Source organism: Sinocyclocheilus grahami, unplaced genomic scaffold, assembly GCF_001515645.1.
Source record: "Sinocyclocheilus grahami isolate Dianchi unplaced genomic scaffold, SAMN03320097.WGS_v1.1 scaffold350.1, whole genome shotgun sequence".
In the NCBI taxonomy this organism is placed as follows: Eukaryota; Metazoa; Chordata; class Actinopteri; order Cypriniformes; family Cyprinidae; genus Sinocyclocheilus; species Sinocyclocheilus grahami.
Genome location: NW_015505529.1, coordinates 151763 through 174237, shown reverse-complemented (window position 1 = coordinate 174237; position 22475 = coordinate 151763). Strand labels below are relative to the sequence as shown.

Sequence of the window (22475 nt, the reverse complement as noted above, 5' to 3'; positions counted from 1 at the left end):
TCAAATTAAAATTAGTGTGTCAGATTGGTCGAGACGCTACATCACTTTATTCACTTTTAACTTTTATGAATTTTGAAGCCTAAATAAAAGCGCCAGAACTTAAAATCTAAACTTAGGCTATAAACGAACTACAGTACCACGGTCACTCGCCTTCAACGTCACCATCACCATGCTTTTTCAACTTTTTCAAACTTATTTTTAACGTTCAGTGAAAAGGATTTACTCTGTGGATGAATTTTAATCCACGCTACATGAAACTTATCATATAAACTGGAATAAATACAAAACTAGAGCCAAACTAAAACTGAAATGAGACATTAGGAATAAATAGTATAGTGAATAAATGAAATAATCATAACTAAAGGACATATGAAAGCACGTATTTCTGTACATTTCGAAATAAGGTGCATTAAAAGTCAATAAATCCTTGATTAATATGACTATTTTAATTAAAAAAGTGTCTCCACGTACTATTCAATAAAATTCTAGTGCATTTAATCTATTAAATAACAGCTGAGTAAGCGAGTTTTTGGATATGGTAAGATTACATTTATTTTAGTGAATAAAGTACCACATTTCAGCTATCATTTTGTTATGGTGAGTACACAAAATGTTATTTTATCCTTGCTTCTAGAAAATCCTTAATCTATAACCGCTTCATGTGGCTGTAAACATTTAATTTTAATGTAGCATTAAGCACTATGCATCGTTAAAGTTTCACTTTCACCGTGACTAAGCCGGTAAATGTGGTGTTTACATGGAATAATCATGAGTTTACCTTATGGTACGAACCCAGAGTCTCTTTACAGAGTTTCTCTGTGAAAGCGTTAAAACGAGCAGAAATATAAAATGCGGTAAACTGTTAACTGGTTATTCTAAAATTAATTGTACTATAAATGATACAATTGGAAAATACTGTAAATTGATAAACTGTTCGGCGTGATGACGTTTAATGTCTCCGACAGCGCCTGCAGTCCCATTTAGCAACTTGTTAGCAACTGTCTTTTTTAAGAAACATAACAGATTTAAAAAATCATGAGAGGGGTGTAACTGGTGTGTGTTATGTCATAAAATAAAATGTGAAAGTATCTTGAGCTTGTGTGAACCACGGACCTTATTTTAGGGGATCTAACCAAACTCCCATTCAAAAAACCCATTGACTCTGGGACGATGGAACTGGAAGTGCTAAAATGCTAACTCACTTCCGGGTTTTTGCCTACAAAGTGACATCATAGTTCCACCACTCTATGAACCAGCACAGCATCTTCTTCTGACTAGATCACAAACCAAATTTGTTCATTACCGCCATCTGTTGAGATACCACGCATCTCGCGGCTTTACCGTCTGTCCACTCACCAACAAGAGATCGTCTGATGATTTTGCAAAGGATGTACAGAAGTGGATATTCACATTAATCAACTGTAATTTATGCAAAACAAAGATTAAAATGCGATCTACGTCGAAGACTTAAAGCATATACAGGAGGTGAATAATAGCCTTTTTAAACTGATTAATTTTCCTGCTTTATTGCACTCTATCAAAGGCTTATTTTACAATGATGAACCGTCATAATACAGTCTGTTCCCCCACAGTTTTGTAGTGAACACTAATCCAACAGAAAATAAAATTGCGATATAGTGTGCTTATCATTTGGCAAAGGATGGTTGTGGCGGGTTTCCACGCAAAGTGCAGTGTTTACGCGCGCGGCTGATGATTGACATCTCAGAGCGGCTCCATTCACAGTCAGTAAATATGAGTTTGACCTGCTTATTTTACGACTCTTCCGCATCTAGTTTAAGTTGCATTCATTTTGTTCTTGCATTGATGTTACATTTGTAGCAATTTTGCACTTTGACAGTCAGTTTGAGATAATGTAGGCTAACTACTATATAACTATATTTTATTATTGTGTGTATCTGATAGTTTTCAAAATCAAATGATTGTGACACTTTTCGTAATTGAAATGACTTAGAAAAAGTGTCCCAATCAACCAGAACTCACCCTACTCTTTGAAATCATGACTGCATTACAATATGTTGTTTTAAACCCCAAATATCTTACTTATAACTTCATTATATTTTACTTATAACTTTATTAGAATTCTTCATTAACAATTATTGAGTTATTTGTAATGTTAAATGTAAAAATAAAATAATAATAATAACTGAAAGTAGTTTCAATGTAGAGATACTTTTTGATAGTAACTTGTAGTGTAGCTACTTTTTCAGAAGGGTAGCTTGAATGTCGCTTAACTACTTTAATTTACGAGTAGCTTGTAGCTGGTCAAGCTACAGTTTCAGAGTAGCTTCCCCAACACTGAGTGTTATCAAAATAAAGAAAGGTTAAAAATGGAATAAATAGTGCATGCACAATGAAATGCCCAATACTGACTGATACTGATCAATTAAAACATCTGTAATCTTGGCTAATAACAGATAGGGTACTTGACATATTTTGCATCCCTGTAAATGATATGTCTTTAATATCTCACTTTATTTATCTAGACTGCAATGAGATTTAATTGGAGAACTTTTTGCTTGTCTGAATTTTCTAGTAGTTTCACATCTTTAAAGTTGTTGATGAAATCTCAAGAATGTCACAAACTCTGCTCAGATATGCCAAGATATCAAAGTCTGAATATTTAATATCTCAATATAAAAATGTCTCATCAAAATTCATGGTGGAAAGAGTCTACTAAAAGTTATTCTATCCACATTAATTTCATAGCTCTGTAGTATAACTCTGAATGTCGATAATTGTCTCAATTGAGTTTATTTTTATCTTTTGAACCCTCTTGAGACAAAGTTGATAATGAAACATCACTGAGAGCTCATTTTAGTCTTCTGAGCTATCAAAGAGCAACTTCTGAGCAAATTCCTGTTGGTTTTCCTATCACACTACTGTGATCTTCAGGGAGCACAGAACAGCTGTCACAGTCACACCATCCAGACACTGTACTTTAGTGCTCATTTATATTATTTGCACATTTATATAAATGATGACTCTGTTCAACTGGCTGTCTCACATTTTCCACACACTCAGGATAACCCTGAGGTCAGTCCAAGTCTGAGCTCCAGCAAGCGTCTTAGCAGGAGCAACATTGACTTATCTGCCCCCAGTGAGACCCGCAACAGGAAAACTCCACTCAGCCGCAAACAGAGCGACTCGTATGATGGAGAGTCCTCTGGCAGCCAGCACCACCCATTCCTCAGCAGGTACTGCATGCTTGAAAGAACACACACCAGAATTTTAACCTGCTTCTAGAAGTGTTTCTATTACAATATTTTCTCCATGCAGAAACAATCTCTGAAGAGTGTCAACATTGCTCTTGTTTTTTTTAGTAGACTGACATATCATCGGTGTGTTCATTTTTTTGAACAATGGCAGGGAAAATTTGCATTAGTTTCGTAATTAGTTTTAGTAAATTGACATATTTAATTGTTTTTGGTGCAAATAAGCATTCTTAGTGATTTTTTAGGATTATCTATGCTTCTATTTAATATGCTTCTTTTTTGTAATAAGAAATCAGAACAAGATAACCCAGATGTGTCCCTCTGGACAAGCCATCCATAAATGTGTCACATTTTTTCTTCAATCCTGTTTATCAATATTTGCTGCTTCATGGCATGTTGCGTCTGCCTGCAGGGCTATTAATAGTCACAGCTGCAGTCAGTGTGCGAATACTGTATGAGAGATTGAAGCAGAAGTTGCTCAATGCCACAGCAGCAAAGGACCAAATATCCGACTGTTTATCTTCTAAATGATCCTATTTAGGGTATTGATGTGGCAAGAGAGATTTCTCTGCACTATTGTTGTAAGTCTCCAGCAAAGCTCTTTTATTAAAAGAGTTCCTGAATATTGCTGTGTACAACAATAGCATTCCATGTTTTTACCCTCAGTTACAGCTAACAATTTATGTAATTGTGCATAAAATGATATGTCAAATAAAGTAGTATTCTTATGCAGCTTCAGATTAGGGCTAAGCTTTGTCATGTCAAGGGGTAATTGAGTCACTGGGGAATACATAAACTGTTTTAAATAAAATGTGAGCACAAATGAAATGTTTTTTCAAACCTGCAGTAGAACTCGTTCAGATCGTCTGCCAGGTGTTGATTCTCCACAGTGCTGGGGGATGGTGTCTTGTAATTGGTGATTTCTTTTAGACTTTTCCACACTGATGCCGAGTCGCTGGAAGTGAACTGAGTCCTTATTTTTTCAGAATAATTCCTCTTTGCCACTCTGATCTCCTTTTCCAGTGTGTATTTGGCCTGTTTATACAAGACATTATCCCCCTTCCTGTGAGCATCTTCTTTGGCCTGACGGAGCTGTCTGAGTTTTGCAGTGAACCATGGTTTGTCATTGTTGTAAGTTAAATGAGTCCTGGTAGGAATGCACATGTCTCCACAGAAACTGATATAAGATGTTACAGTCACATCTCATTGATGTAAAAGCATGTCCCGCCGCCGCGTGATTTCCCCGTTGATTCTGCGTCGCGGTCCGCTCTGAACAGCTGAAAGCCCGGCAGACTCAACGCGCTGTCCGGAATGGCGTCTTTCAGCCAGGTTTCCGTGAAACACAGAACAGCAGAGTTTGAAAAATCCTTATTTGTCCGGGAGAGCAGAAGAAGTTCGTCCGTTTTGTTGGGTAGAGAGCGGAGATTTGCCAGATGGATGCTTGGCAACGGCGTTCTGAATCCGCGCTGTCTGAGCTTCACGAGCGCTCCAGCTCGCTTCCCCCGTCTGCGCGTCCTGAAGCGCTTGATCAGCGCAGCAGCTCCCCCGACAACAATGTCCAGCAAAACATCAGAATAATCAAAACCCGGTGAAATATTGGGTGGTGTGTACTTCCTAATGTCCAGCAATTCGTCTCTGGTGAAACTGACTGCAGGGATATAACTAAAAACAGGACAAACTAACAAAAACATAAAAACAACTGCGGAGCACGCCACGGAGGCAGCCATCAGCGTTGGCGCCATCTTCAACCATATATAATATATAATATTATAATCTGAATATTTGAAAGTACTGAAGTATGCTTGAAAAATCTTTATTTATATGCTTAATTTGATTTATTTATCATTTTGAATATAAATGTATTGAGTGAAACAATTTTTACATGTTAATTTCACAAAAATGCTTCATTTAGTAATTCAGCCTTATATTTTGTCAAAATGCATGTTTTATATATTGGTAATTCATCAACAAGCATCAACAAGCCCCTCTTTTTTGTATGTTTAAATGTGTGTAAATACATTTGCTGTTACATAAAACTTATTTTATGTGCAATATAGAAAATACATATTCATATGCAAAATGTTTTTTTTTTGCATATAAGTAGGGGTTTTTTTCTATAAAAATGCTGGCTTAAGGGCACAATGATGCTGGTTTCCTATTGATGATTGATCTAGCAACCTTTTCATTACCAGCCCTTACAATGCAAGTTATCTTGTCATAGGTTTTTATATCTTGCACCTATGTGCAGTCTCTAAAGGGCCACTGAGAGGAGTACTGGACAAAAGCACTTTTTCTCACCCAGGACTGATAGCGCTGGACCTAAGGGAGACTTATCATTTAGTTCATCCATACCCCTCAGCTCTACTACATTTCACTCCCAATCATCTGTCCCCGGGGTCCTGTACACCCCATCCTTTTCACACTCAGTCTGAGGTGAGATAGCCAGTCTTTAAGAGCTTTTCTGTCATCGCTCCTAGCATGATGGTAATAAAGACAAACAATGTGCGATAACAGGGTGGAAATTTGAAACACAGTGAGAAGAGTTGTTGACAGTCCAACAGAAAGATTCTTGCTGTAATCCGTTGGGGTTGAATATGATTTTATATCAGGGTATGCACATTTTTTGATATCCGTGAGGACAACTGTCTGGGTATTCTGGAAGGAATAGCTCACCAAAAATGAAAATTTGCTGAAAATGTACTCACCCTCAGGCCATCCAGGATGAGTTTCTGTAGAAAGCAATATTATGAATAGAGGACTTGTATTTTATCCGGAAGCAATAGTTTAAATGTAAAAAATGCACATCTTGATGGGTTTGTTTCTTACAAACATGCTGCTTTTTGCTTCACAAGACAGAAATTGATGAACTGTATTTGTGTGGATTACTTGTGGATTACTGTGATGTTTTTATCAGCTGTTTGGACTCTCATTCTGACGGCACCCATTCACTGCAGAGGATCCATTGGTGAATGGCCTGATGGAAATTTACAGAAAATATTTGTGTGGACTGTTGCTTTAAATAACTCCCAAAATGCCAAAGGCAACAACTACGTGGCATACTGTAACTTTATAAGTAAATGTCATCTTTTGTGTGTGTGTATTCAGTCTGATACAGGATGGAACAGACCTGAGACCGAGCAGCAGCACCAGTTTAGTGTTGAATCCAGGTCGCTTTGACTTTGAGGTGTCGGATTGTTTTCTGCTGGGTTGTCCTCTTGGATTGGTGCTTGCAATGAGACGCACTGTGCTTCCAGCTGTCCAGGGTTGGTGTGGAAATTCTCCAATTAATGTTCAGGACACATTGTCCTCTGAATACATTCCTGCTATGATTTCTTCCTCCTCAATCACATTTACAATTTGGTCATCTTTATCTTTTCTATTTATCTTGCAGTGTCTCAGCTCCGGCCTGCATGTTCACAGATCTTCAACCTGTTTTACCCCTCTGACCCGTCGGCCTCTAGACTTGAGCCGTTGCTGCACTCCCAATTCCACAAACTGCCTCCGTTCCCTGTGCCCCGCTACCAGCGTTATCCTCTGGGAGACGGTCGTTCCAACCTTGTCGGTGAGTGAGATATCCCGTCGAGAAACAATTATACTGTACTCTGCTAAACCACATGCACAAATACAGTGCAATATTCACTCATTTGTTCCTTTTATTATGTTTCATAATTGCTTTGTCACAGTAATGCTCTTATCTTGGGTTGCCAAATGGTCTCTGTGTGCTATTTCGAAGGAATTATTCTGGTTTGGCTGTTAACAAAGTATTCTGGGGAAGAAACTACACTGGATTTTTCTATGACTTCCTCCTTTCGCAGACAGATAACTGCTAACCTGAGCAATACTGTGCCCCCTCTCGTCCCCCTTACATTCTTTTACTCAGTGTCAGATTCCCTGGAGTTTTACCAAGTTCTGCAGGCTGGTGTCTCGCTCTGTAATGAGGTCCTGATTTATTTAGAGCATATTTTATCCTGCTTTGCAGACATATTTAACTTACATGTCATCCATTTTAGGCTTGTTCTATATTCTAGGCTAGGCTTAGAACTAGGACAAATATTATTGAGCTAATGATGTATCCTTTAGAAACATTTCAATGACAGAAATAACGAATCTGGCTAAACTAGTGTTTTAGAATTTTTCATATATTATAGTTTAATATTTTGAATTAGCTTTTAATTTGAGATATTCATTTTAGTTCTAGTATAAGATTTAGTCATTTGATGTGATTGTCATTTTTATTACATTAGTTTATCTTTCTAGATGCTTAAATTGATTTTTCAGTTTTAATTTTAGTAATTTTAGTATTTTAAAGCTATTTCAGTCAGTGCTTGTATTCAAGTTTGCATCTAACACACACACACACACACACATAAACAACACACATATTAAATATTTTACAATGTCATTTCAACTGACTTTTCAGAAGATTGAAAGATGAAAATTTATTCAAAAACAAACTGAAATGAATCATAAACAAATTTGAAAATGCTTAAGGATAATAAAGCACTCTAAATATGATGTGTAAATTAGCTGTTTTTAAGATCATTTGACAGGAAAGCAAATGCATACAGTATTAACTGTGAAACCTTCCTGAAAAAGGAAGGGATTACAACCCTCATCAACACAATGCAACAGAGACAGGCATCAGCCATTGAGAGGAAACAGTCTGTGTCTCACAGGAAATGTGACACTGACTTTTAATTATATCAAGTCTCACTCTGTTGATCATAGGCGAAATGTCACAATATTTGTTAGATACCGAGGCGTGGATGTGTCTAATTTAATGCGTGTGCACACACACACACCGCACACACATGCTCTGTTTTAATGCAGTACTTAATAATTGCCATCCTAATGGAGTATCTCTGGAGCAGCCTCCCATGTGTAGGGTTCTTTCATTATGAATCATTACAGATTTACTCAGCGGGCCTTTAATGTGAGAAATGTATCTGATATCCATCTGTTTTCGTGTTTATGCTGTTCCTGTGTATTTGGATTGATTCATTTCATTTGGCGGCTGATTGAAAATCCTGAGCCATTCATTTCAAGTAGCTGGAAACTGGGGACCGCGATCCCAAAGCCATATGTGAAGCGACATCATGGAGTTCCTTTTCTCATTACGCTGAAGAACAGCCTGATTCTTTCCACTGAACTCTGTATTCCTCTCATCTCCTCATTGCCTTCAGCCCCTCATGCCCAGAGCTCATATACCACCTCGCCCTCATCTCAAAGGTCCCTCGTGTTATTCTACAGCGTAGTAGTAAATGCTGTGCCTTAGTCTTCAATCTTCTCAGAGTTGCCCAGTCGTTTTATAAGTCATGCTAAGCCAGTATTTTGAGCAAGACCTTTTGCTCAATTGATCTTGCTTTTTGTGTTTTTGTGCGGTTTCCTTCTTTTTTTTGTCCTAAAAGTTGAATGCTGTGCCTTGCCGCTACGTCCCTTACCTCTAGTCATGGCTCCAGACTAAAACTTGCTCCTAAAGTGTTTCAAATATTGCACATGCACTCAATATGTAAGGTTGATTGAAAGCACTGTCTTGCTCTGACTGTTCTGTGTACAGCACATGGGAATTGAATATGCTCTTTAGTTAATTAAGTGTATAGCTACTTATTTTGCCACTGATTAATCGGCAATCACTAACATCTTTTGTGATTAAAAAAGTATGTAAAAAAGATGTTAAAGCATGTCTACGTACCATTTAAAATAAAGTATTAAAAAAAAAAAACCTTTTTTTATGTTTACCTTGATTTTGAGCCAGTTCCAGCCACCTCCTTCCGATATTAATTAGCTTTGTTACATTGGAGTCGAAACCCGGGACCAAGGAGGTGGGAACTGGCTCAAAATAAAAATACACATTAATTCACAAAATAACCACAACAAACAAAACAAGTATACATTATAATATATATTTTTTATTTTAGAATTATATAATAAAATAAAACAATAAAAGAATACAATTGTGCATCTTAATATGACAGATTTAAGGACATGTAAACAAACTTGACTGGAAACTACAATTCTGTAACGAGTCATCTGTAACTGGAATGTTTTTTGCTATTTAGACTTCTCGGGTCCCGCTGTGTTTGTTGATTTAAGTCATATGTAACAGAAAGCAGTTACACTACTGTTAAGAAGTTTGTGGTTTATTATTATTATTATTTATTTTTTGATAAAATCTCTTAAGCTCAAGGCTGCATTTATTAAATTAAAAATAATTACATCTCAAAGTAACGGTTTTCTAATTTAATGTATTTTAAAGTGTACATTTTTTCTGTGATGGTAAAGCTACATTTTCAGCAGCCATTGCTCCAGTCTTCAGTGTCATATGATTCTTCAAAAATCATTATAATATGCCGATGTTCAAAAAACATTTCTTCTTATTATTATTATCAATAAAAAATAATTTAAAAACAGTTGTACTGCTTAATGTTTTTGTTGAAACTCTGATGCATTTTTAATACTTTTTTATTATTATTTCAAGATTCTTGGATGGATAGAATTTTCTAAAAAGCAGCATTTTTTTGTAACAGTGTAAAAGTCTTTACTGTAACTTCATTAATTGAATGCATCCTTGCTAAACAAAAATATTAACTTTTTTTCTCAAAATTCTTACTGACCCCAAAAATGAAGGCACACATGCACTCTAAAGATCTGACCACACTACATTGATGGTAATTAATTGTATTTATATTTTTGAATAACTTTTAATTTGTTGCATAATGGTCACATTCTGGAGCACTGTCACATGCTCCAATTTGTCCTTCCTGCCCCAATTTCCCTGTTTTCATTTACTGTATCTCCTATCGCTATCACTTTCTCTCTGTTGCTCATGTATCACTTCTCAAGTATAATTGAATGGATGACTCATGAACTTAGGAAGTGGCTATTTAATTGTATGTTTTCAGTTATCTTCCTTGATGTATTATCATTGCATCTGTGCTTTCTAGCTGTACACAAGTCAAGTGTTTGTTCATTTGTCAAACTAATCTCTCACGCAAATGTTTTCGTCAGTGTCGTGATCACACCAGAATATGTTTGCTACCATTTATATGTATGCTTCGTCTTGGTAAGAATGAGTGGGATTGTTGTAAAAAGCCCATCACTCACGTAAATAGATGGCTTTGGTAACACTAATGAACTCTGTATCGAAAGTGTGATCAGTCTCCCTGCCTGTTCCTCATGTCTGTATAAAGAGCAGTCGTGTTTCCGGTGTTCATCTGGGTTTAGCGTAATGGTGCTGTCTGATTCCAGTCCACGCTTTCTGAATAGAGAGCTCCTGTGAATTTGTATTCTGCAGCTGGCTCCAGGGCCTTTAGTGACATGAGAAATTAAGCAGCATCCTGCGCCCGGCAAAAACTCCTTGGAAAAGGTCAAGGTGAGAGACTGTGGGGGTTAACTCTGCAAAACTGTACCCAGATAGGAGAGTTTGGCTCTCTGGAGCATTTTGCAGTTTGTGGCTACAGTTGTAGCGGGCATAAGCAGATTCTGAACAGACCTTAGCCAAGCTCTCAAAGATGTCAGCATGACTGGAAAGCAATAAAATCGCAGAGGCTTGTTCTGATGACCAGCACTGATAGGGCTGCCCTTGCTTAGAATTCACACCTAGCCTCAGTATGGTGCTCTATGTCTACCAGCCCTCCACCCGGCTCGTCTCCAAGCCCTCCATTTCCCCTTTTCCAGACCCCTATTACCAGGGTCATACAAATCATTATAACTCACCTCATCCCCTGTTTGGGAGGGTGGGAAAATGTGTCAGTTCATGAATGGCAAACTGGGCATAATTATAATTATGATTGAGAATGGTTTCACATATTCAAATATTCTGAATATTAATTCTTTAATTGGCATGAACTTTATATATTCATTTATATGTTCATTTCTATTTTATATTTATTTATTTTTTATTACTATTTTATCCATCAATCCATCCATCCATCCATCATGTATGTATGTATATATATATATATATATATATACTGTATATATATATATATATTAGTATATTAGGACCGATAGGGTTTTTTTGGGGCCGATACCGATATTAGGGAGTAAAAAAAGGCCGATATCGATATATCGGCCGATATTATTTGTGTATATTATAGTACAGTACCAGTCAAAAGTTTGGACACTTTCCCATTCGTGTGTCCAAACATTTGACTGGTACTATATATAGAATACGGTATATACATAAACAGAATATATACTGGTATACATTAACAAATTTTTTGCAATGATCACTCAAATGTGGTGATCAAACACTTATAATGACGTGACAAAGACATGTAATGGAGGCAGGGCATATAACAATTTAACAATACACTTTATTATCCAAAATGAGTCTGACATCAGTGCACTGAACAGTAAAGTTGAAGTTTATTCAACTTTAATTCAATTCCATTCAACTTTATTCCGTTGAAGTTTATTTCACTTTGGAACATTCATTCACGGATTTGCGCTGCTGTCTTCACACACAAACTTACTAGAGAAGTGTGAAGTGTGACATAATATACATCTGTAAATAAATATAAAGGCACTCTCGCGCACTTTAATGCCCTTTGAATGTAACGTGCATATTCCCTTGGAACTGGAATCATGGCGGAATATCATGTGAAGTCCACATCGCAGGGCACTTACGGTCGAATAAGCCAACGCTTGAATGCTGCTGCGCCTGAACAAGAACCCTTTAACCCAATTTTGCTTCTCTGCTTGCGATTAGATCATTTTAATCTGCTAAACTCCGGGAAAGTTTTCAGTCCACTGATCCAGTAAGTGAATGCATTCAAACAATCCTTCCAAAACAGCACTAATATAAAGGAAACCAGGCTGATTACATCAGAGATTGCAGAGAGAACAGAGACTCACGTAGCGTTTTAAGTGAATTATTCATTCCAGTGTGTTTCGCTTTAAAACATGAGCTCGGTCATATTCTGTGGTTGTCTCTGAAGAGCGCGAGCCCCAACACGTCGCGCTGTGAAGTACAGACTGAACGGATTGTCAACACATCCCACCGCTGTATGGCCAGATGAGACGCAAACTACGTTTTCTCGACTGGATAACCAGTCTCGCTAGTAAAGTTTTGCTGGATGAAGACTGCAATCAAGGTAAAGACGATTATGGTGGTGTACAGGAGTCATAGAGTAAGCACGTGTGAGTCCGTTATAATAATGTATGTATGAGTGCTCTTGACGCACTGATCGCACATTGTATTTACGCACAGGCACAGACATTCACATGTACATTCCGTACATTCACATTGTTTCCACACACATTCACGATAATGTCTTGATTTGTCATGTTTATGTTGCTGTGTTTAGTTATACCTAAAATAAATGTTTTTCTCTAATACACATTGGCCACAATTAACGGCACCCTTTTATTCAATACTTTTTGAAACCTCCATTTGCCAGTTTAACAGCTCTAAATGTTCTCCTATAATACCTGATGAGGTTAGAGACAATTCCTTCATCCAGAATCTCTCCAGACCCTTCAGATTCCCAGCTCCATGATGGTGCTTCTCCTCTTCAGTTCACCACACTCATTTTCTATAGGGTTCAGGTCAGGGAACTGGAATGGCCATAGCAGAAGCTTGGTTTTGTGCTCAGTGACCCATTTTTGTGTTGTTTTTTAGGTTTGTGTTTGGATTACTGTACCGTTGGAAGATCCAAACACGGCCCATTATAAGTCAGTCACTTTTTGATTTTTATTCTGTTGGTATTTGATAGAATCCATGATGCCATGTGTCTAAACAAGATGTCCTGGACCTCCAGCAGAAATTTAGGCCCACAACATCAAAATTACAGCAGTATATTTCATTGTACACATGGGGTACTTTTTATCCCTGTGTGCACCAAACCCATCTTGAGGGCTTGCTGCTAAAAAGCTAATTTTTTTAGTTTCATCTGACCATAGAAGCCAGTCCCATTTGAAGTTCCAGTCGTGTCTGATAACTGAATATGCTGGAGTTTGTTTTTGAATGTGCTAGGAGAATTTTTCTTGAAACCCTCCCAAACAACATGTAGTGTAGGTACTGTTTGACAATTTTTTTTTAAGGTTTTCTGACCCCGAGACTCAACTATTTTCTGCAATTCTCCAGCTGTGGTCCTTGGAGAGTCTTTAGCCACTCAAACTCTCCTCCTCACCATGCATTAGGACGATATAGACACACGTCCTCTTCCAGGCAGTTTCGTAACATTTTATGTTGATTGGAAATTCTTCATTATTGCCCTGATGGTGGAAATGGGAATTTTCACTGCTCCAGCTCTTTTCTTAAAGCCACTTCACTAATTTGTGAAGCTCAATTATCTTTTGCTGCACATCAGAAATATATTATTTGGTTTTTCTCATTGAAAAAAATGGTTTGTAGGGAAAACAGTTTTACAGTTTACTGCAAATGCAAAGTTGTTCTTCTCGTTATTCCTCTACTGTGGCTAATGAACCAGAAGTCTTGCACATCATAGAAAATGGCTTACTTCAACTTTGAAAAATAAGTTGGATATGAGTGTATCTGTGGCAACTAGGCATTTAAACCATGTCATACTTGTGAAAAGATGCTGATATGATTTAAAATCTGTCCTCACCTCACTTTTCGGATTGTTCCTGCACTCTTGTCTGTTACAGACATCCAACCATCCCCATCCCCCACATTTCAGTGACTGTCATCATAATTGAAACCCTGGCCATTTGCGAGCCCATGGCAGTGGCAAATGAGAGAAGCTAGTTGCTGGAATGACGGAGGGGAGGTGATCTTTACCACCTGTAGTGGTCAGTGGCACACTGCTGCCAATGTGACACACACATATATTCTGGCTCACACATGCATGTGGTTGCGCCCATAATGTGGGCCAGCCTAATGGGATGTTTTCTGCACAGGCTGCTGGGCTAATGAAAATTGATTCAATTTACCCCTGTCGGAAATAACAGGCCATGTGTGCACGAGGCAGTAGGCATATAAAGGGACAGATTAGCCAGGGTGGACACTTAAAGAATTTCTGCCTGCATGTCTTGATCCCTGTCAGGAAGCATTTAGGGCCGTTGCACAAACATAGTTTGACATTGTGGTGAGTTATATTGAGAGTGAAAGGGAGGCTTTTGTTGTTTTGGTTGTGCAGTGGCTGAGGGCTTTATAAATTCAATTTAAACAGGCTCCTCTGGGGTCATGGTGGGGTGTTGTCTAGAATCGTGCCAGTTCTCTTTCTTTCTGTCTTTCTCACACACAAACACGTATTGCATATTCATTTATATTCACAAGCTTTTCATGAAATCAAAGAAAATCCATAAAATGAGGCAGATTATCACATATCAGTTATTTATGACTGTTTTTATATACAGTATATATATATAGTTTATCTAATTAATTTTTTAGATGTTTAACAGAGCTGGTCAAATTTAATTATAATTTAAGTTTTTGAGATGTTGAGAAGTCAATCAAATGAAAAATTGAGTGTAGAGAATTGTTGTATTATTGCATTTCCCAGATGCTTTCCAAATTAATTACTGAACCCAATACTTGAACATAATGTTTTTCTTTCTATAGGGATGTGTTAACCACAAAAATAGGTCAAGAAATATTGGCATTAAACGACTGATTCTATTGACAACCCTAGTTTCATTTAATCATTTCATTTGTTCTATCTAAGGTATTGATTTTTATCGGTACCAGAGGCAGATATTGTACCAAAGCCAAAATTCTGATATTGATCCAACCCTAATCTACATATCCAACTTTCACCACCATGACCTGTTTTTTTTCTGCAGTCGATGAGATCCACAGCTACCCTGACATGTTCCTGCCCGGTAACACAGTTCCGGTGGGCGCTCCGCACTCCTCTCCCCAGACGGAGCACAGCGCAGGTGGGCGGGTGGGCGGCGAGGTCCGCCGGTCCAGTTTGACCAGCATGGACAGCCAGTTATCAGGCTGCTGGGAGAGCAGGCTGAGCAGCACCGTCACCAACAGTGAGTGGGCAGTGGGTGGGCGAGCTCCGGGCACAATATTAAACTCTCTTACTAACTTTATCTAAAGCTCTTTGATCTTTTGTCAGACTCAGTACTGCGCAAACCTCATAATTAGAGATGCATTTTGCTCTCAAGCCAAGCAATGCCGTGTTAGCTGCTCTCTGTGCTGCCAAAAGACCTGCTGCAGTGTATTTAACTCTGTTCAAGTAGATCATATCTCAGCTGCAGAGAAAGGACATAATGGCAGTTATTAGTCCAAAACATGGCGGTTTTATTGGCACTGCTTTATTCTTACAAGATCTGTCTGTCTCTAATGAGATATATATAATGGTACAGTAGAGGCAAGTGTGCCATAATGTTTAGCATTATTCTCTATTATATATTTTTCTCTTTTACACAAGGACATAAAAACGGTCTTAAAAGTGGGGAAACACATTATAAACCCTGGTTTATGAATGTTCATTAGGTGACAGTGTCTTCTCAATTATAACTGAAACTTATGTGGTTGCCAGGTATCTGCTTTTTCACTACTGTGATTCTTTAACCTTTAAAGAAATCTTACTGATTTCAAACAATTGTGAACAATAGTGTATAGTTTATATAAACCATATACCAATAGTTTGTTTTTGTGTATGTGATAGTTTCCAGCAACTGGTGGGGGTCTAAGCGGTTGGATTACGCTCTGTACTGTCCGGACGTCCTGACAGCATTCCCTACAGTGGCTCTGCCTCATCTGTTCCACGCTTCGTACTGGGAATCCACCGATGTGGTGGCCTTCCTTCTGCGACAGGTACATTTAGAGCCATTTATTAAACACTGGAACAAAGCTCAAAATTGTTTTCCATTTTGCTGTGATACAGTGACACCTCAGATATTCACGAGCTGTGTGGAGGACCATCCTGAACTTCAAAGGAGTTTGCTATAGCCATTGTTTATTTGTTTTGTTTTATTGTGCATCTTTCAGGTCAAAAAACGTAATAACTTTCAGACTCCCTGACTATGCTCTACTCATGCCAGAGAAATCAAATTAGTACTACGTGACAAGACTGCAAGACTTGCCTTTTACCACAGAAAGATTTTAGATACCCTGTTCTCACAACCTCTATCTGTCCTCTATCAAAAGAGTCCCTTTCTCTCTGCCCACTGTTCCTAATTCGTCCCCTTGCTTCCTCTCTGTCTTTTGTGCTGGAAATTTCAATTCAGCCAAAGGAATGTACTTTATTCTAATATGCCTTTTTTATTCATATCAGCTGTACCTCTGTCTGAGAGACAAATAAATATGGCACATCCTTCATTTTCAGAGACTTTTGAAGATCAAATCAACGATGTAGTTCTCAATGCAGATGTACACGGGCTTCACTTTAGAGTGTCAAATGCAAATGGCACCTCTTATTAAATTCATTCTTAAGAAGCGGCCTCGGCACAGGTGGGAAGGAAGTAGTCAATTTAGGCAAATCATAGACCAATCTATCTTTCTGAATGCAGTTCCTTCATAATTGTCTTTGCCTGCGTGAAGTAGAGAAATAGAGCTGACTAGAGTTCCAGCTGCAGTGTTTGATTTAGGTGTCACACGCCAGATAGTGTTGTTATCTATGTGCAAAATTTGTGCTTTTGGTTTGATGTTTTATGTATTTGGTCTAATATGTTTGTGTTCTCCTTAGTTTATTGTGCATTCCTCAAGCCCTGCTAAATGGAAAGCTGTCATTACAGATGCCATTATGACATGATCAAGTCATTACATACCACTTATACATTTCAAAATGTCACATGAAAAGGTGGAGTCTTGCCAAAGTGTGTACAATCATTCAGAGATATAAATATGGGTTGTTCAGTATGAAAAAACTAGGATTTCTCAGCATTTTTATGGTTACTTCAAGTGACATGTGACGGTTATTTTACTATTTATAGTATTTATTAATATTTCTAATTACCTTTTGTTTTTATATTCCACTTTTCATTTTAATTATGGTAATATGGTAATAATTTTTTTATTTCTATTCAGCTTTGTTTTAGTAATTTTAGTACTTCAACTTATTTGAAGTTTTGAAGTTTAGTACTTCAAACTTGTTTTAATTTCATCAAAGTTTTCATCTATTTATATTTTATATTATTTCAGCTTTATTTTAATAAATGAAATCACTGTTTCAGTTAACAAATATCAACATTGACACCTTGTTTTTTACGTGCGGTTTCTGTCTCATCACACTGGGTAGCACTGCCCACGCTGAAATCTCATTGATCCAGCCACTTCATCCACATGGCTGTGTATTTAACAATCAAATATGTTCTCATTGGCTGTTACTGTAATATCAATTTGAACTGAAAAATAATCACTTGGGTCTTATGACTCGATGTCACTGGAGTTCGGTTAACGCCTCCACTCCACTGACAGTATGCATACAATAAAACACCTTTGTCGAAGTCAAAGTTTGACATGATTTTGCAAAGATTTAGTTCCTCAAGTGCAGCTATCACAAATCCTCAAACCTTAAAAGGGTCATATGATGTGATTTAAAGTTTTCCTTTCTCTTTGGAGTGTTACAAGCTGTTCGTGAATAGATAAGATCCCTAAAGTCTCAAATCCAAAGAGATATTCTTTATAAAAGTTAAGACTGGTCCACGCCCTCCTAAAACACCTCGTTTAAACACGCCCCCACATGTCTACGTCACGATGTGGGAAGATTTGCATAACGCCGCCCAAATGTTCACGCAAAGAAAGAAGGCGTAACTTTATTGTTGCTGCCACCGCCGCCGCCATGTTGTGAAGATGCTGTGTGTTTCTTTGCGAAAGCGAAAATACTTTGTTTGGCCTTCCAAAAGAGGACACGACTAGAAATCAGTGGTTAAGTTGTATTTACAATACTGCTTCAACGCAACGCGTAAAAAGACGGTATAAGTCATTATAATCTGTAATTATGTCCCCACTGGATGCTACAAATATGCCTCGTTTATAATGAGTTTTATTGGTTTTGTCTCGTCGCGCCGGGACACGGCATCACAGTATGTAAGGGGCGTAACATTTCCGTCACATGCTTGAGGTATTCGGCCAATCACAATGCACTGGATAGCTGGCCAATCAGAGCTCTCCTCGCTTTTCAGAACGATGAGCTTTGTAAAAATCAATGCGTTTCAGAAAGACGGGGCATAGAGGAGAAACAATAATGTGTTTTTTTAACCTTAAAACGCATAAACACATTTCATTACACCAAATACACAAAATAATGTTATTTTTAGCAACATCATATAAACCCTTTAATAGTAACACGAAAGACTAATAAACATGATCCTCTTGATCCAGCTCAAATGTTACAGCAACAAAGATGTTTCATGTACACCTGAATCCACTGAGTGATTTTTTTGTTGTTAAATAATAGAGGTCATAAAGAATGTTTTTGATTGTAGGTGTATTTCTCACAGTAGCGAGTTACATTGCAGCAGGAAACAGATAAAATGACAAATTTTGTATTTCATTTGAAGAGTTAATATCTGCATTCTGATTCAATCAGACCTGTGCAGTAGCAGCATTTAAAGAATGTTGTGTTGGTTATTCTTGGGGGAAATAGCTTTTCTTATTATTTATGCTTGGATGGAAAATTATTACAACTTGACTGTTCATGCCTTAAGAAAAAAGGACAATACTACTGATTCATAGTTGGATTTAACACCATTATCCATTTTGTATCAAGGATAATGTGCAGATACTACCTGTACTTCAAGTCAATTGCAGTCCAACATCTCATCATCTGTCTCAACCAAATAACTTGTTTGTGAACCAAGGGAAGCCTGGAAACCTGCCACCTGTTGGAAGAAATGGCAATTCCCTGTGCTGCTTCTAATTACACAGAAATTACACACTTCTCCTTTAACCTCACTTAGAGGTTGCACAGCCTCGTGATAACAATGATTGGTTACTAATATCTGTGTGATTGATTGACAGGTGATGCACTGTGACTATGTGAAAGCCCAAGAGATGGGCAACTCTGACTCCGCCCCCTTCTCACCTTCAAGTCCGAGGGAGAAGTGGCTACGCAGACGCACACACGTCAAGCTTAGGGTAAGGACAAACATGGCCGAGCTGACAAAACAAAACATACTCTCACATACACTGGAAAACTTTCAAACATCATTAAGTGTTGTGTGTTTTTTTTACCCAGGTAGTTTAACTTGCTCTTCATTATAAGTGTCTGTTGTGATTAATAGTACACCTCTGTGCATGAAATCTGCTGAGTAATGTTATCCATCAGTTAGATGTCAGTGTGATAGAGGTGCAGCAGTGTCAGATATTTATTAGGAGGCAATGTTTGCCTCTTGGAATTGATTTTAAGTGGTTAATATGTGGGCATATTGTTTTTCTGACCATATAAAAACAGCACTGCATGTTATATCGGTACTATATTGGTTATCGACTGAGTATCTATATCAGTCAATGTTGAATACTTAAATTCGTAATTTAATAGAAGTAGCAGTAGATGTTTTCTTCTGTATTGTGACATACATCCGAGTAAAACAGATTGTCGGAAAAAAAGAAAAAATGTAGGCCATGGACTTTGCTCGATTGTAAGAAACGAGTGGATTTAAACTGACTAAATGATTGGAAAAGTCCAGCATATGTCACCAGAGAGAAGTCTCACATTTCACTGGATAATCCAGAATTTTAATATCAATTTAAATTTAAATCCCTAATAATAATAGTAATTCAAATAATTATCTTGTCTCTATGTTGGATTGTAAAGTATACTGTCTGCTGTCTGTAGATTTTGATGTAATAGCTGTTTCGATTAGGGACATTTTTTGGCCCCTATATTTAAATATCCAGGGCATTTTTGTCCCTTTTGAATGGCATTTTTCCCCCCTGAGCCCTGGCTAATTTCTGGCTCTGGTCTACAGAATCAGACAGACACACACACACACACATATCACTCAAGTGAAAATGTGGACTGCAGCAGAGTCCTGACATTGTAGAAGAACTAAAAATATCCCCCCTCTGCCAGGGCTTTGAGTTTCTCAAATTCGGCACAATAGCTCAGTGTGTGTGGGCAGAAATCTGCACCTTAAGAAAATCACGGCCGACCTTGATTTACTGCTTGGAGGCACATCAACACAATTAGCTAACAGTGCTGCTGAACACTACTGCCTATGCAGGTTTACAGGGTATTTTAGCTCTCGCTTTCAAAAGAACCCGCCAGAACAAAGACCAATTCTTCCCAGTCCTTCACTGAGGTTAAGTATAGCTCAGTGAAACACTTCTGTGTTATCACCTCTACCTTTTCTTTTCACAGGGAATGTTTTTTTGATCACTCAGGACCTTGATCTGAAATCGTGGTTATTTCTGCCGCCCGCTGAGCCCTTCTGAATGCGCTGATGGCCTCAAAAGCATTTGATCAGAGCGCTTGCTAGCCTTTCAAGTCAAAGGCGTTTCTATGCAGTCATGTTGTTTTCGAAAGACTCTCCTGATTCCTTTGTGAGACCCTGAATGCTTCTATTTGTGTGTATATGCTGCATCATTCTGGCTCGGTGAGCGAGCTCCAATCTGGATCCATTCCACAAGCATACATGCTTTTCCTACACAGCAACATGCTTCTTTGTCGGATTAGACTTGTGTCTGAAGATCCACTCAGGTGTGTCACCAGCACATATGGTGGTGTGTTACTTGTTGGCTGTTTGTGTGTATCTCATCAGTATGTGTGTTGGTTTGGAAGCCCATCATATGGCAATCATGTATGGGCCCATGCCAAGATGAATTATTGACTGACTTAATCAATATGCAAATGGCTGCAAGCTGGGAAATGTTTAACCGCTTCATTAAATGACAAATCAGTGCAATCAGTCTCATTAGCTTTTGTGGGCTAATGATTTACGGGGGTGTACAGCTCTCTGTGTGGGCTCATGCCATACCAACATGATAGCATAATATTAACAAAGTCAAAGTACTTAGATTCTCATTCAAAAGTGACCATGGCAAGAAGTTATTTTAAAGTGACGTACACACTAACGAGTTAATCATTTTCAGTGATTTCTGATGACATGAGTGCCAGCAACTGTTCAGTTGAGTTTCAACATTTACATGACATTCAAACTTCAGCTGAGATTTTTTTGGGGGCTTGCTAATTCTAACATTGCTTTGATTATTTCTCATGCTTAGATTTTTTTTCTGACTAGTTTTTTACCAGATGGACAATAAAACGGGCAGCAAAAAACAAAATCCCACAGACTTGCACTGTAGAAGGGAAAGAGCCATATTTACATACCAGAATAACATAGAGACTTGAAGATGGGCACTTTTGATTTGTAGTAACTAACTAACAATCATCAAAATAATGGCTTAGTGTGATTATCAAATCACAAAGGCTGCGATTTAATTATATAAATATATGTACTGTGTGTTTAAGAGTGCAGCTCTGTTTTCTTTTATATGCCAGCAGCTCATTATCCAGTGTTTTCTTTGTCTTAGAGTGGCTTTGTTTACAGTAAATGCAACTTCAGGCGAACTCATCTCTACATATGCTTTGAGTTTGGGTCACTTATAATGTGCATTTAGGAATGCAACATGCACCAGCAATCTTCCCAAACTTGTAATGAAACCGGCTGATTAAATTTTTTTTTTTAAAAAGCTCAGTGGTCAAAGATATTAAACAGCCATTAATATTTGTAGTTTTACTGTAAAATTGAAGTATTATTATTATGATGATTATTAAATAAAAAAAATTCTGCCACTATGAAATATTACAATAGAAATGTCTTATTTTTATTTAGTAATAGTAATAATCATAATAACAATACTAATAATATTTATTTAGTCATATATAATCACAACATTTTGGCCAAACTGTGTAGCCTTACAAACAAGCTCCGCGGACAAGTAGGCTATCACAATGTGCTGTCAATCAAAAAATCAATCAAATTAACAAATTAATCGCACATTTTTTTTAAAAATTAATCGCAAATAACGGTGATTAATCCCACCTAACATCAAAGTTTTTCACTAACTAGTACATTTTTGTTTTAAAACGCATAACTTTTGCTAGGGGTACACCTGTCGTTTACACTACTCCAGTGTTCTCGACCCTTTTAAAAATGCTGCAGACCCCCTTTTAGTTTGAAAACTCCGGGGTTGCATTTCAGTGTAAACGGACCGAAACAGAGACTTTTGAAAACAATGGCATGGCTGCCCACATTCGCTCTGCGTATCATTTTCCGCTCATTTGACTATTGCCTGGCACTAAGGCGAATTGGAGTGCACGTCTGAAAAGTTTCCCATTTGATGCCCCCCCCCCCCCCCCTCCCCTCCTCCTC

The 22475-nt window shown here is 37.8% G+C and overlaps 1 protein-coding gene across 2 annotated transcripts in view; it reads left to right on the top strand.

Moving 5' to 3' along the window:
• LOC107548564 (membrane-associated phosphatidylinositol transfer protein 3-like) overlaps nt 1-22475 on the top strand; it is a 77033-nt gene that overhangs the window by 44132 nt on the left and 10426 nt on the right. Inside the window, exons 6-11 of one of the 2 annotated variants that reach the window (XM_016229284.1) lie at nt 3043-3215; nt 6339-6496; nt 6625-6795; nt 14985-15182; nt 15824-15972; nt 19120-19236. In XM_016229284.1, the coding sequence (XP_016084770.1) occupies nt 3043-3215; nt 6339-6496; nt 6625-6795; nt 14985-15182; nt 15824-15972; nt 19120-19236 (966 nt within the window). The remainder of the gene's footprint in view (nt 1-3042; nt 3216-6338; nt 6497-6624; nt 6796-14984; nt 15183-15823; nt 15973-19119; nt 19237-22475) is intronic. The other variant, XM_016229283.1, reaches the window with a different exon arrangement.